Below are 15188 nucleotides of genomic sequence, written 5' to 3' on the forward strand. Positions count from 1 at the left end.
GGCTGGTGAGCTGGGGCAGCCAGGGCAAGGGGCTCGGGTCCTCCTCCAAGCCACTCACCTCAGACAGATGGACTCACCTCAAGGGAAAAATCTGAGATGATGTTATGGTAGCCCAAGACAAACTCTGGGACCTAGTCCTGCAACTAGCTGTTGAAGAGTACATTGAAAACTATTGCTTTTTTCTTTCTTTGCGTTGTATATATGTCATATTATACAATTAAAAAATTAAAAATTTTTAAATAAAATAAAATTAAAAAAAAGAATGCATGCCCTTGGCAAAAAAGAAAAAAAAAAAAATCAAACCATACAAAAATACATAGCAAATAAAATCTCTTGTCCCTGGCCCAACTTCCAGGTTCCCCCCAAGGGGAGCCACCACCGGCCTTGGACACGCAGGGACATGACCCGAGCTCAAGGGACTGTCTCTGCTCCAGGCCCAGGATACCCTTCTCTACCCTTGGCAGCTCCAGGGGCTCTCAGCACTGTCCAGCAGATGCCCCGGGGCAGAGGCGGGCACCTGGAAGTGGGGCAGGCACTGTCCCCAAACATGGGGGCCTCTGGCCATGCAGCCATAAGAGACACTGGTATAGGTTTCTATGCCAATGCCTGTGCTGGGAGGGGGGTGGCGAGAGGGGTCTGCCCTCCCATGGAATCTGGTCACCACCCTGCCTTCCTTAGGGCCCACCCTTACTCTAGCACAGGCAGGAAATTCCTCAAATGCTGAAGCACTGTTTTTCAAGCATAATTTTAATTCTCCAAATTAACTTGTCTTAGTCATAAAACCACTACTGATCACCATCTGTCCCTTCATAGTTTTAAAGCCCCTCCCCAGCCATCACAATCCTTAACCAAGTCACCCTCTAAGATGAATTTGGGAAAAGCTTACACAGCCAGGCTCAAGTGTGGCCAGATGCAGGCTCTACAAGGGACAGCAGGGCCACCCCAGTGGCCAGCAGGGCATGGCCAGGCACAGGGAAGCCAGGTCATCTAAGCAGGCAAACCTGCTGGCTGGCCCAGGGGAGGCCAAAGAGCAAAGAGCAGAGAATGGGGCCAAGGTGGAAGGTGGCCAGAGCCAGGGCGGCTGCCTGAGAGTCTGCTCTGCTCCCCACAGACCAGATGGCACAGCGGCACGACTCCTGCCCAGGGAAGCTGGGTCATTCAGTCCTGCCCAACATACAGGGGCAAATGCCTGGCCACCATGTTTCCCACTGGCCTCACAGGGCCACAGAGGCAAAGAGAGGCCCGCAGATGAGAAGCAGTGGGCATAGAGGTTACAAGGGGTGGCAGGTGGGAAGGGGGAACAGAAGATGGTGCCGGCAAGGAAGGGGTGCAGGTGAGAAGGTGGGTGCAGGCTGGGAGGGTGTGCAGGCTGAGGGCCTCGCTCTCTGTGATGAGCCTGGATGCACCGCCTGGCACAGGGGAGGAAGGGAGGGTGGCAGCGGGCGCACATCAGGCCTGTGAGGGCAGGGTCTTGTAGGGGTTCAGGAGGCCCTTGGGGTCCAGCATGGCTTTGAGTGCCCTCATGAGGTCCACGGCCTGGGGTGGCTTGCTGTAGCCGATGACGTTCTTCTTCTGGAATCCCAGGCCGTGCTCCGCGCTGACGCTGCCCCGCTGCCGTGCTGTCCACGCGTACACGTGCGGCTCCAGCGCGCCCAGCAGCGTGGGGCTGAAGGCCTCTGACGTCACGTTCAGGTGCAGGTTGCCATCGCCTGCGAGGATGCGGAGGCGCGGTTGGGGGGCTGCGGGCAGCCAGGACTCCTGCCTCCTGGACCCCTTGTCTCCCTAGATCCCCTCCCTTCCCTAGGGCCCCTCCCATCCCTAGGATCCCTCTGTTCCCTGGAGCCCCTCCCTTCTGCAAGACCCCCTCCCCTCCCCTCCCCTCCGCAAACTCCTCCCCTCCCTGAGACCCCCTCCCTTCTCCAAGACCCCTTCCCCTCCTTCAGAACCACCAGTCCCCTCCTGCCCGGCTAGCCTCATGCCCTCCAGCCAGCCAGCCACTCACCTCTGCAGCCTGGTTCATCCCACACCACCAGGGCCCTGACAAGACGGCCCCACCCCTGTGCCCGCAGCCTTGCCCCCCCACCCCGAACTCCGTGCCCAGTCACTTTTGCACCCTCCCTGCTCTCCCAGGTCTCCCCCAGTCCTACCCCTTCCTAACAGAGCCCCAGTCACCTGGACCATCCCCCCTTGATGAGGCTACTGGGGGCCCACCCCTCCCCCAGGCACTTCCACCCACTAGGCGCCCCATTCTGGGACCCCCTCTCCCTACAGTTCCACAGATTGTCCAAAGTCCTCTCCAGCTCCGGCCTTCAAAGGGACCCCAGTGTGCCACCACCCCTTTACCTCTTCTTGGGATTCCCAAAGGTTAATGACTACTCCACCAGCCAGAGATACAGGGGCCTGGAGTAGCTGGGTAGCTGGGGTGTGGCAGGGGAAGCCTGGGGACCGGCCATCCCCCTGGCCTGGCTGTGGGGTAAGAAGAAGGGAGTGGGGTGCTCCAGCTCTGTGGCTTGAGGAAACGAAGACATTGCCACTGACTGAGCTTGGGGAGGAGACAGACAGGAGAGGCCCAGGGCTAGGGGGCAGGAGTGGGGACAGGCTGGGAGGAAGGGAGAGGGGAAGGTGGGGGGGATGCTGGGCCAGGGGTGTGCACCTTGTCATGTAGGGGAGGCGGTGGGACAGCAGGAGGTGCACGTTTAAGACTCAGCCACAGACAAGCCCAGAAATGAGGGAAGGGGGTGTTGCTTGGAGGGTGTAGAGCGTTTGTAAATTTTAGAAAAAAAGAGAGAGAGAAGAGGGCCCAACCTGAGCCCCAGGAGGGCCAAGAATCAGAGGTCAAAAGCATGAAAGGGGCCAGGAGTGGGCAGTGGGCCCTGGGATCATGAGAGAACTGCACCCCAAAGAGGAGGGCACTGATCTCCGAGACCAGCAGAAGAAGGGGCCGGGAAAGCAGTTCTGGACAGTGGATAAAATCAAAAGCAGCTTCTCCTTGATTCTTGAAGATGATTATATGAAGATATAACTTTTACAATGTGACTGTGGGATTGTTTTAAACCTTGTGTCTGATGCTCCTTTTATCCAGGGTATGGACAGATGAATAAAAAATATGGATAACAAATAAATAAATAATATGGGGGGACAAAGGGTAGAATAAATTGGATAGATGAAAATACTAGTGGTCAGAGGAGTAAGGGGTACAATATGTATGAGATTTATTTTTATTTTTATTTTTCTGGAAGGATACAAATATTCTAAAAAATGATCACAGTGATGAATACACAGCTATGTGTTGATATTGTATACCATGCATGGAATATATGGGTGTGAAAATTTCGCAGTAAAAATATTTTTAAAAATAATAATAAGTGGCTTGTAAGTGCATTGTGAGCTGCAGCTCCCCAGGAGCTCTTGGGGGCCAAGAACGATGGCACATGGAGCCAGAGCTGCCTTCCCCTGGAGGACCTCCAAACCAGACCAGCTTGGGCTTCTGCCCAAAGCACAGGGTCTCCCAGCTGTGAGAGCAGAGCAAGACCCTTCTCCCACTAAGAGGAGGGCCCAACTACTACACTCTCAGGCTAAAGGGGAACCCCAAACAACCCCCAGCAAAGGAACTCACTGCAAAGAGAACTGATTGTGCAAGGAGAGCATCTCCACTGCCCCTTCACAACCGTAAGCAAGCCCAGGTGCAGGTTTGCAGCTGCAGCTCACACAGCATCAGTGGTCACAAAGACACTGAGCTAAGAATGAGAAGGCCAAAGGGCTTCCAGCTAGGAGAGGAAGAAGCAAACCAAATACCTTCAGGAGGAACCATTTCCAACCCCAGCCTCAAATATTCCTCACAGATAGAAGCCCATGTCAAAAAGTCATACACACTAGGAAACAAACCACCATGAGCTAAACCCAGTGAAATCACACACCAAAGATTTCAGATATTGTGATTTCCAGAATATAAAGTGTTCAATATGGTCAAAGAAATAAGGGATAAAAGTATAAAACAGCATAAAAGTATGACACAGCAAAGTTTATAAATATCCAAATGAATCTAACAAATGAAGAATATAATCACTGAAATGTATATAACTCAAGGAGTAAGTTTAACAGTAAACAGATTAATGAACTGGAAAATAAATAAAATTATTCTGATACAGTTGAGAGAATTGGAGATATGGACAATATGAGCAAGAGATTAAGAGACCAGGGAGAGGATGAGAGCTGAGCTGAAGCTCAGCAAGAGAGAGGAGAGGGAATGGGGAAGAGGAAATACGTGAAGAGATAACAAATGAGCATTTTCTATAACGGGTGAAAGACACCAAAGCCTAGCAAATCCCAGGCAGGAAAAGCAGAAGCTCACTTAGACAAACCACAGTGAAATTGAAGAACTAGAAAGACAAAAAGTCTTAAAAGCAACAAAACAAAAAAAGCATGTTGCCTTCAGCAGAAAATCAATTAAACCAATGGCTGGCTTTGCAGCAGACCTTCATCAGAAGATGGGGGCATTATTGTCACTGCAGAACGACCTAGAATGGCTGGAATTCATTGGGAGAAAAACACATTCTAAGAACAAAATAAAAAGGTGTACAGGGGGTTCAGTGGTAGACAGCTCACCTCCCATGCAGGAGATCTGGGTTCAATTACTGGATCATGCACCCAAAAAAAAAAAAGAAAATTGTAAGCTCTTGTAGCAGTCACATTTTGTCCAGAGTGGTACTAATTATTTCTGGATTTTTAAAGGCTGTTTTATATATGTATAACCTGGTATTCAGAGATAAGAAGGAAGGTGATAAGGTCAGGATTAAGGTAATTCAGAACACAGGGGTAAGGCAGACATTGTCTATATTTTAGAACCACACCTACTTTTTGAGACCAAAGGAAGAAAGGTTTATTTTGTCCAGAACCTAAGTTTTCTGTGGGACATAATCTAACTTAACCTTTCTGGATAGCTCATTTAAACAACTGAAAAACAGGAAGCACAGAATAAAAATGAAGACCTTTACTCCTGTATAGCCTGGATATATCCCAGAATATATTAAGCAGATAATCAAAAAATATTGGCTAAGCTCTTTGAGGGATGGGAGAAAAAATAACGAACTATTAAACTTTACCACTGGGGAAAGCCCTGATACTGTGTCAAACATTAGGGACATCTAAATCAATAGGCCAAGCCCTTGATCTTGAGGCTTGCTCTTGTGAAGCTTACGTAGGTAGCAGAAAAGCTTAACCTACCATAGGTGTGCCTAAGAGTCATCTCCAGAGGACCTCTTTTGTTGCTCAGATGTGGCCTCACTCTCTCTAAGCTCAACTCTGCAAGTGAAATCATTGCCCGCCCCCCTACGTGGGACATGACATTCAGGGGTGAAAGTCTCCATGGCAACGTGGGAGATGACTCCCAGGGATGAGTATGGCCCTGGCATTGTGGGATCAACAATGCCATCCTGACCAAAAGGGGGAAAAGAATTGTAACAAATAAGGTATTTATTACTGAGAAAGTTCCAATAGAGTCAAGAGGCTACTCTGGAGGTTGCTCTTACGCAAGCTTCAGTAGACATTGCTACCTATCATAACCTGCCAAACCCCAAAAAGGACCATTCAAGCCAATCCTAAAGAACACCTAGGGCAATATATAAGATTCTACAAAGGTTCCACGCACTAGAGTAACTTTCCAGAAAGCTACAACCTCCAGATGGGTCCCTGGACAAGATAAGTCCTAAAACCTAAAGGGCCCAGTCTCTCCAAAACATCAGATAGTTCCATCTCCCTACCCCTTATTATTGACAGCCCTGCATATATGTTATTTTTCACAAAAAAAGAAAAAAAAGTGATGATAAAAATGCACATTCCTTCTAGCCTCCAATGTTCTGGAGCAGCTAAAAGGAAAAAACTGAGAGGATTGAATAGTAGCCCATGACAAACTCTGGGATCTCTCCTGTAACTCCTGGTTGAAGAGTGCTTTGAAAACTATTGCTTTCTTCTTTCTTTGCTTTGTATATATGTTATATTATACAATTTTTAAAGTTTTTAAAAGTTAAAAAAGAACAGAGTAAAGATATTTCTGGACAAATCAACTCTGGGACGTTGTCACCTGTTTACCCTTGCAGAGGATGTTCTAAGAGCAGAGCTTCAGGCGGGGGTTGGGATTCCAGTGGAGTGTCAGGGGCACAGGAAGGAAAAGGAGCAGAGGGGGCATGGTGGGAACACATGGCCGACTGGGTAAAGATGGTGACGGCATTGTGTGCAGCCACAGGAACTGATGGGACTAAAGCAAACAGTCCTGCTCATTCTTCAGGGGCTTGGTACTGGTGAATTTGCCTACTTGCTAGAATTTATCTGTAGCCCCCAAATCAGTATCTGCAGGACTTCTGCAGTTTTCTGCAGACATGAACAGAGCAGTGGAACGTTCGCATCCACCAACAGGACGTCCCAGCAGAGGTTAAGGAGGGCAAGCACAGGGATGCACTGCCTTCCTGCTTTGGCTCTCAGACTGTCCACAAGTGTCCTTTTCATCTAATATCTAACATTTTTCAAATTTCGCATTTTTTATTGTTGCTTCTGCTGTTTAGAAGGGCCCCTGCGTAGTGCTGAAGTGCCATCTAGTTTTCTCAAGTACAGGAAGACTGGGTTGTGCCTCCGGAGAAAACACCTGTTCAACAAGCGCCTTTTAAGTGTGGCCTCTATAAGCGAGAAGTTAGGATTTAGGGGATGACTTTGATGACCGAATCATTTTGTAGAAATTCCTTTTTACTTTCCTCTATATTGGAGTACATAGAGGGAAATACCTGAAATCTCCAGCTGCTTGATCTCTGATAAGGACTGTATAGCAGCTATACAGCCTTTATTTAGTGCCGTTGTCATTGCACAAACAGTGCAACTGGCCCCCATTTGTACCCCACTGTCAGGTATTTCAACCTTACAGTCTTATGATCACTAAAGACAGCCCCTAATGTTTATTAATGAAGGGTCTTGGGTCAGCCCAGAGCTAACCCACACCAAGTGCAAAGCCCTGCCATTTTCTTACACAGTCTGTGACTTGGCATGTGACCCACCTGCACATCAATAATTAGATCTTCTCTAACCAACTTCAAAGTGAAACGCACATGAAAGAAGGTTCCGGACTGATGGGTGGAGAGCAGACACTCCAGGATAAACTATTCACACCCGGGAGCCATGGGTCAGTTTACTCAGGGCCTAACTAAATAACCAGAAGGTGATATCGACAATCAGAGTTAAAGGATCCTGTTCCTCCTTTTGTTTGAGAGGATAAAGATACTGATTAACTTTAAACACAGTTAAGTTAACAATGCAGGGCATGTCCCTCCACATGGGACCTGACTTCCAGGGATGAGCCTGGCCCCTGGCCAGGAGTGAGAAAGACTTCTGGACTAACAGAGGGACAAGAAATGAAACAAAATAACATTTCAGTGGCTGAGAGATTTCAATTCGAGTGGAGAGGCCATTCTGGAGGTTGTTCTTAGGCAGTATCTAGATATTCCTTTTCCGTTCTTGGTGTATTGGAGAATCTAGAGGAAAATACCTGAAACTGTTGAACTGTGATCCAATAGCCTTGATCCTTGGAGATGACTGAATAACTATTGAGCTTTCAAGGTGTGGCTGTGTGACTGTAAAAACCTTATGACTAAAAAAAAAACAAGCCTTTTGACTGAGACTCCCTTTAAGGAAAAAAAAAGACAATAAATGAATAACATGTGCAATGGAGGTATGGGATGTTTTGGGTGTTCTTTTTTATTTTTATTCTTATTTTTGCTTTTTTTTGGAGTAATGAAAATGTTCACAAATTGTGATGATGAATATACAGCTATATGATGACACTGTGAGCCACTGACTGTAAAATTTGGATGATTCTATGGTATGTGAATATATAGCTGAATAAAATTGCATTTAAAAAATGCATGGCATACTTCTAGAGCATGCCACTAAAAGAAGAGACACAGAGTGGACAATTTCCTAATTAGTAAAGGGCTAGAAATGAAATGAGAAAAAATACCAACCAAAACACGGTAACAAATCAGAGCAAAAGAAATGGAGAAGGAATGAGAGACAAGTTGAGGGTTCAAGGCAGGATGAAATAAATAAATCTGAGTAACTAAGAAACTGTAGTGATTATAAAAAAAACTAAATGTACCAGTTACAAACAATCACTTCCAAACTGAATGAAAAAGGAAACCTGCTACATGCTGTTTACATGAGACACATCTAAATCATCAGGAGAAAGATCGAAAGTAATAGGAGGAAAACTGATCTATCAGACAAATAAACGAAAGCTAGTATAATGCTATGATACCAAACAAAACAGGTGTTAAAAGAAATAAAACAAAATAGAGTTTCTATGACTGACAGTCTTAAGATGCAGTCAGGAAGTCATTCTGGAGTGATTCTCGGGCAGGTCGCAGCTGAGGCCATGCACGACCAGCACCAAAAAGAATCCACAAGATGAAGAGCTCAGTGAACTATTAACTAACCTAAGACACCCCAAATGGCCACCAAGCACAGACTTATCTTCTCTTCTTCTCTTTCTTTAAAAATCCTTGCCTAGACATGCAAGATAGACGTGTTGTAGGTCACTGTCTGAATCTGTGCTCCCCAAATTGCAATCCTGTGACCCCAAATAAGCATCCTTGTTGCCTCACAGCTTAGTTGTTAGTTCATGGTTGACACAGGTTTTGAAGCAAAAACCCATCTGGAAATCAGCCCATCATGATAAAAGACTCAAGTTACCAGAATGAAATGGCAATTCTAAACTACTACGTCCCTAACCAGATATTGCCAAAATTGTCAGGACTATGATAGACGAGTCCATCAGCAAAGTGGGGGCATTTCTAGCACATCTCGCGTGGTTTTAGCAGCCTTGGCAGAAGAGGGTAGAAGATTACACATGTGCTGTACATATGCATTTGATCAAATGACTCTCTATAACCAATGACTCTACCAAAACAAGCCACATTCCAGTCTCATTAAACATGTCTAAAGACTGGCCACGTACCGGCTGCTAGCTGAATTCCAACCAAGTGGCCTAGTACAGGGAAAGATCTCCGCTATTCACCCAGACGGCCTGAGTTGGACTCAATGCCGGGCCAGCTGCTGACCCCCTCTGGCCCTGGCCCTCATGTTCTCCAGGCTCACCAAGGGGTCCCTCACCCCCTTCTTCCCTCTCCCACTCCCATGAGCCCCAGGTGGCCCACTCAAAGCAAAAGGAAAGATTCCGAACCAAGTGTCTCTAACCGCAGATTCAGTGTCACTCACCCCTCCCCACCCCAAGCATTGCCCCCAACACCCCCGAGGGCTGTTCCCCTAGCTCAGCCCTGCATTTAAAGTCCTGCTGCCCTTTGCTTAGTATTCTCTGGTGCAACTTTTTCTTAACTACAAATCAGTAATCCATAAAATAGTAAGAAAACCCCCATATGCTTGGAAATTAGGAGACACATTTCTGCACAATTCATGGGTCAAAGAAGAAATAAATGGATCATGGACATCTAAAACTATTTAGAGCTAAAAGATCATGAGAACGCTACAAGGACTTGAGGAATTCCCATGCAAACACTTGCACTTGTTCAGCTACCGCATCGACATCATTGGACACACCTGCAGGGAGGTTTCAAGCGCTGTGCCCAGCTGTGATCAGAAGCTGACAGTTTCTCTCAGCTGCAGTCCCCACCCCACCCCCACCCCAGACAGGGGTCCTGAGGCCGGACAGCGGACAATCCAGAGCGAGCGTGGACGCTCATCCTCCCAGGCACAGGCCCAAGAGGACCACGGGGAGGAGAGCAGGTTCCTAGTGGGTGCAAAGCACCACACACACTGTAAGGGCGACTGACTGAGTCCACGCGGACCAGCAGCCATGCCAGCAGCTATGCCCATACCTACCCCACTCTCGTTCCTGAACAAACTGCCTGTTTAAGTGACCGCCACTTTGCAGTCAGGTGCTACAAAAACGATGTGTTGAGCGTGACAAAGTAATAAACAGAGATACTACCTAAATAAAATCAAAGTCATGTGCAGTCAGCTAAAGTGGTACTTAGGGGGAAATTTAAAGACACAGATACATATATTAAAAAAGAAAAATGCTGAGCGGGAGACCCGGGTTTGAGTCCCGGACCATGCATCCAAAAGAAGAAAAAAAAAAGAGAAAGGCTGAAAATCAGTGAGTCAAGTAGCTAATTTATAAAATGAGAAGTAGAACAAAATAAACCTAAAACCTGAAGAAGGAAAGAAAACAATAAAAGAGTAGAAAGTAATGAAATGAATACAAACATGCAACAAAAGGGATCAACAAAGTCAAGTTCTGATTCTCTAAAAAGATTATGAAATTAATAAACATACGAAAAGCCTGATCAAGAGAAAAAGAGACAAGAAACAAACCATGTCAAGAATTACAAAGGAGCCATTACCAGATGCTAAGGAAACAAAAGGATATTATGGACAACCTGTGCCAGTGTGTTTGGGGAGAGGAGGTCCCCTCCACTGTGCTGAGTCCCACGCTGGCCACCCGTCATCCCCACTGAGTCAGAGGCCTGTGCTGACCGCCCCTTGTCCCTTCCATGTTAGGGTCCTAGGCTGACCATCCCTCTGGGCCCTTTGCCCAGCTGGCCTGGCCTCCTGCCATGAAAACTAGACAACAGGGTCTTTTCCAAAGCATCACAAAAGCGCCACAGACATTACTGGGCCCTTCTCCTGTTGCTGTCTGGAGCAGTGTAGCCGGAACCCCCAACACACGGTGGAGCCTGGACATGCCGGCGCCGCCTCTGCTCACCCAGGTGCATAACCCACCACGTGCCCAGTGCCCTCTGCCCACCCAGGCACCCATGGCCTGCCATGCGCCTGGCGCCCTCTGCTCACCCAGGTGCCCGTAGCCCACCACATGCTTGGCACTGGCGCCGAGCCGGGCACGCAGGTCCATCACGAGGTCGTAGAGGCGCTCCACGGGGAGGGAGATGTCGTACTTGTACACGTAGCCGTCACAGCTCAGGGCCTCACTGATCCTCTCCCTCAGGGCCCACAGCGCCTGGGCAGAGGAGGGGCAGTTAGCGGCGCCGCAGGTACGTGCTGGGGCAGCCTCAGAGAAGCTGCTTCTTAAGATGACTCTGCCCCGGGACAGGCGAGGCCTGAAATAAGCCTTGAGCTCCTGTCCCCAGAATCCCAGGAGAAGACAACAGTAGGAAAGAAGAGGGGGTGACTCCCTAAGAGGAGAGGTGTGAGTGGAGTAGCAGGGGGCCTGGTCCTCAGAGCCCACAACATGATGCAGGGACCCCGCGGCCAGCGCCTGCCTCTTAAGGGGCCCAGAGGCCACCCCCAAGATCCTGCTGCCAAGCAAAGACCCTCACCCACCACCAAAGTTCTCCAGAGGCTTCCAGGGAGCAAAGGGGGTCGAGGAGAGTCCATTCAAAGGCAGACCTGGCCTTGCCTCCCTGCTTCCTGCCCCCCTGCCCCCTCTTCTTCCCTGTCCACCCCTATCCCCACCCCCACCCTCCCTGTCTCCCAGCCCCTCAGCGTCTGGCCTCTGGGGATCTGCACTTGTTTCCCCAAACCTTGGCTGGGCCACTTTATGCTACTCACCTCCTACCTGGCCCCACCCCAGGGACCTGTCCCATAGCTCAGGGTCACTTGGGTTTCATGCAACTTCAGGGGGCAGAATTCAGCACTGTTAGGCACCAAGGTCTCCCCATTACCTACCCCTGCTTTTCCTTGGGCTTCAGCAAAATGCAGGAGTAACCTGAGGAAGGTGAGGCCAACCAAGACCACTGGGTCTGGGTGTGACAGGCCAGAGAAAGGCCAAGGGACAGGACACAGGGCATGCTCAGAGGCCAGCCTGTCCTGCACACCAAGGGGGAGGCCCCTGGCTATGGGGCCAGATTTGTGGACAGGTCGAGGAAAGAGGGCTGGGGGCAGGTCTCAAGAGAACATGGCCAGCAGGGAGGGAGCGGTGCTGGGGGCACTGGTGAGCACAAGGAAGGGTGCGTCTGTGCCCTCCCTGCAGCAAGAGGAGGCCCCTACCCAGCCCGCCTTGCTGTCCACTATGAGAAGGAGCAGAAGGGGGCAGCTGGGGCAGAGACATCTGGCATCACTGTACCTTCCCCAGCTTTCCTTCTCTCCTTCCTGCCCAGAGAACAGAATGGCCCAGAAAGGGCTGCTGCCTAAACCCGGGGACCCAGAAGGGAAGATGCAGCCACCCCTGGTGCCAGCAGGCATTGGGTAGGGAAGTGAACCTGTGCACCTAGAAGCCTCGGCCTAGGGGCCTGTGTTACTGCGACACAACCTCCTCCAGGGGACTGGCGGAGCACATTTACCAAAAACAGGAAAAGATGCCTTAAGGCATGGCAAGGAAGCATCACGGCACTATGCCTTCTGGTTCTGCTAAAATAGTACTTGCAGAGCCCTAAGTGTGAGTGACTGTTTCTCTCCTTTTTTCATTCAACAGGTATTTTTTGTACTGGATGCTGGATCCATTAGGGCACAGAGACAAAGCCCCGTCCCTAAGACGCTGGCCTGTCTTCCTTGCAAATGGTAAAACTGCAGCACTAGGAGGGGGCAGGAGGAGAAGCTGCACAGGACGATGAGCAAAAGAGCACCCAGTGCCCACAGGGAAGCCAGGCGAGGCCTGAGCCCATTCGTGGAGGAGGGCCGGCATAGGCCACTGGGATGTTAGGCCCCATACTACTTACATGTAACACTTTCACAAGAGCTAACTGTAGAGACAAGTTGTGATGACAAAGTAGAGAAAGAGTGAATGGGCAGACCACTGAGTGACAGTTACCTGCACTCTCCTCTGCACCATGGCCAAGGCCCTCCCTGGTCCAGCTCCGGCCTCTCTCCTGTGGCCCGCCTGCCCTCTGCTGGCCACTGACCACACTGCAGCCCAAGGACCACGGGGGGGGGGGGGGGCCCAAGCTCCAGGCCACCCTGGGGCTTCCCCCAGGCTGGAACCGGCCATGGCCAGCGCCTGGTGGTGGCTATCCCCCATTCCCAGCCTTGCATTCCACAGCCCCCCTCCAGCCTCCACGTCAACCCATGCCCTTTCCTCAGGAAAACTCTCCTAACCCCAGAACTCACCCACCAGCCCTACTAATGCTCCCACAGCCCCCGGCAGCTATTTCTTGGCACCTGGTTGAATGAGTTATACAACTGCGTGCGGACTGTCCTTTCCTGACTCCCCCTGCAGTAAAGCATGTTCTCCGGAAGGCAGGGAAGGCAGGGCATCATTGGTATCGTTCAGTCCTGGTGCTCAGGAAGGAGGCTGGGCGGGGGGCAGACAGAGGGTGTGGGGGGAAGGTGGGGTGGAGAGAGGAAGAGGAGAGTAAGTGGGGAGGTGAGGAGGGCCAGACAGGGGGCACTGGGAAGCCCTGATGAAGATGATCTAGACACCAAGAACACATTTTTCATCCCAAACAGGCTGTTGAGTCAAAGTGAGGAGAGGCGGTCACTTCCATGGTGGATGGCGCAGCCCCTGGTGCCCAGCTAAGGTGGAAGTGGCCAGCCCAGCTGCACCCCAAGCACCTTCGCTTTCCTCTGGTCTGAGGCCACGGTCCCATCGGTCACCAGGCCGGAGGCCAGGGCGTGCTCGAGGAAGCTGCCCAGCTTCTCTCCATCGTGCCCTGCGTTGGAACCTGAGGTTTCAATTAAGACGTAGAATGGGCTTTCTGGAAAGGAGCAAGAGAAGTGAGTGAGTAGAGGCTTAGGTCAAGGGTCAAGAGGCCGCGGCTGAAACATCCCGGACCCCAAGGCCTGCACCCCGGGAAGCCTCAGGGAGGCTGGGCTTTGGGCGGTGAAAAAGGAGTCTTTCACCCTAACAGAAGCCATGGAAGACAGACAAGCACACTGCAGGGGCTTTGTGAGGCCCACCCCAGTCGGATAGGACACTCCCCGGCTCAGGAGGAACTCTGGATGGCTAAAGGGCGATGCGGGCTCAGGCACGGGGCATGCCACGCAAAGGCCCCTTCTCAGCACAAGGCTTGTGCTAACGGGCACCCGTTGCAGTTTCAAGGCCAGTGTGTGGATGTGTTTGCACTCACTGAAATCAATAAATGAAAACTTACTGAGTGGCACCAATCCCTTCAACAAAAATATCATGAGTTCCTCTTACCACAACGGCAATATAAGCGTTTTCCAGATTCCAGCATTTTTCCATGCCGGGAAGGAAAGTCTACCACTAACCTTCTCCCAGGTTGCGTAGCCCACTAAGAGATTGTCTCTATACTATTGGTTGTTTCTCCCAGTATGAGAGTAAAACATGCATACAAAAAGAGATTTGTAAAACTAAGAAAAACAAAAATGAAAAGAAAATCTCCCACCTTGCCAAAAATGACCACTTAATATTTTGACTTAGTTCCTGTGTTTCCTCTATTTGGACGGGGAACTCATCCCAGCTGCAAACCAGCCACAGCGCTGAGGCATGGCCCCACTTGAAGCATGGTCCAGTCACCACTGTGCTCCCTCGGGCCCACTAGCTACCTGGGGTCTGTCTTGGTACAGGCCACTACCCACCGGGTACCCCACCAACCCCGGGGTCCCCACCACTCACCTGGAGACCCCACCATCTACAGGGGGCCCCAGGACCCACTCAGAGACCCGATCACCCACCTGGGGACCCCACTGCCCACCAGGATCCCCATAACCCACTCAGAGACCCAGCACCCACCTAGGGCCCCACTGCCAGCCCAGGGGCCGCACCTCCTGCCTGGGAGGTGGACTGTCCACCTGTGACCATACCACGGACATTCCTTCTGCCCTTTGGGAGCACCAGGGCTTATTTCTTTACCACTGGACATTTAAGTTTTATTATACCAAAAATAACCCCTCACTAAAAATTTAAAACATAAAATTTTTCCATATTTAGGGTTATTTCTTCAGGGTAGATTCTCAGAAGTCATATTACCAAGACCTGCTATTGAATGTTTTCAAGACTCTCAGTTCAAAATGCCAACTTGCTCTCCAAAATGCTGTATCACCAGATTCGATATAAATGTTGTAACATAGGTGCATAGCTAGCAGATTCTGGATGGAACTGGTTTCTTTACTGAGAAGAATATAATTCTGCATGAGGGCTTAATGAATCCAAACCTGTGTCATGCCTGTGCGCATACGCAATTAAACACGGGAAATAAATTTGTTTTGGTGAAAAAAAAAAAGCAAAAAAATTCTCTGTTGGTTTATGCCCCCCAGACTGTGCCCAATGCTAAACT

The 15188-nt window shown here is 49.8% G+C and overlaps 1 protein-coding gene across 4 annotated transcripts in view; it reads right to left on the reverse strand.

The window, feature by feature from the left end:
• Window positions 1–729: 729 nt before the first annotated feature.
• D2HGDH (D-2-hydroxyglutarate dehydrogenase) overlaps window positions 730–15188 on the reverse strand; it is a 39272-nt gene continuing 24813 nt past the window's right edge. For all 4 annotated transcript variants that reach the window (XM_077153369.1, XM_077153370.1, XM_077153371.1 and 1 more), the window contains 3 exons: window positions 13504–13646; window positions 10849–11014; window positions 730–1709 (listed from right to left, as the gene is read on the reverse strand). In XM_077153369.1, the coding sequence (XP_077009484.1) occupies window positions 1450–1709; window positions 10849–11014; window positions 13504–13646 (569 nt within the window). In that variant the 3' untranslated portion in view covers window positions 730–1449. The remainder of the gene's footprint in view (window positions 1710–10848; window positions 11015–13503; window positions 13647–15188) is intronic.

This window comes from Tamandua tetradactyla, chromosome 3, assembly GCF_023851605.1.
Source record: "Tamandua tetradactyla isolate mTamTet1 chromosome 3, mTamTet1.pri, whole genome shotgun sequence".
NCBI lineage: Eukaryota > Metazoa > Chordata > Mammalia > Pilosa > Myrmecophagidae > Tamandua > Tamandua tetradactyla.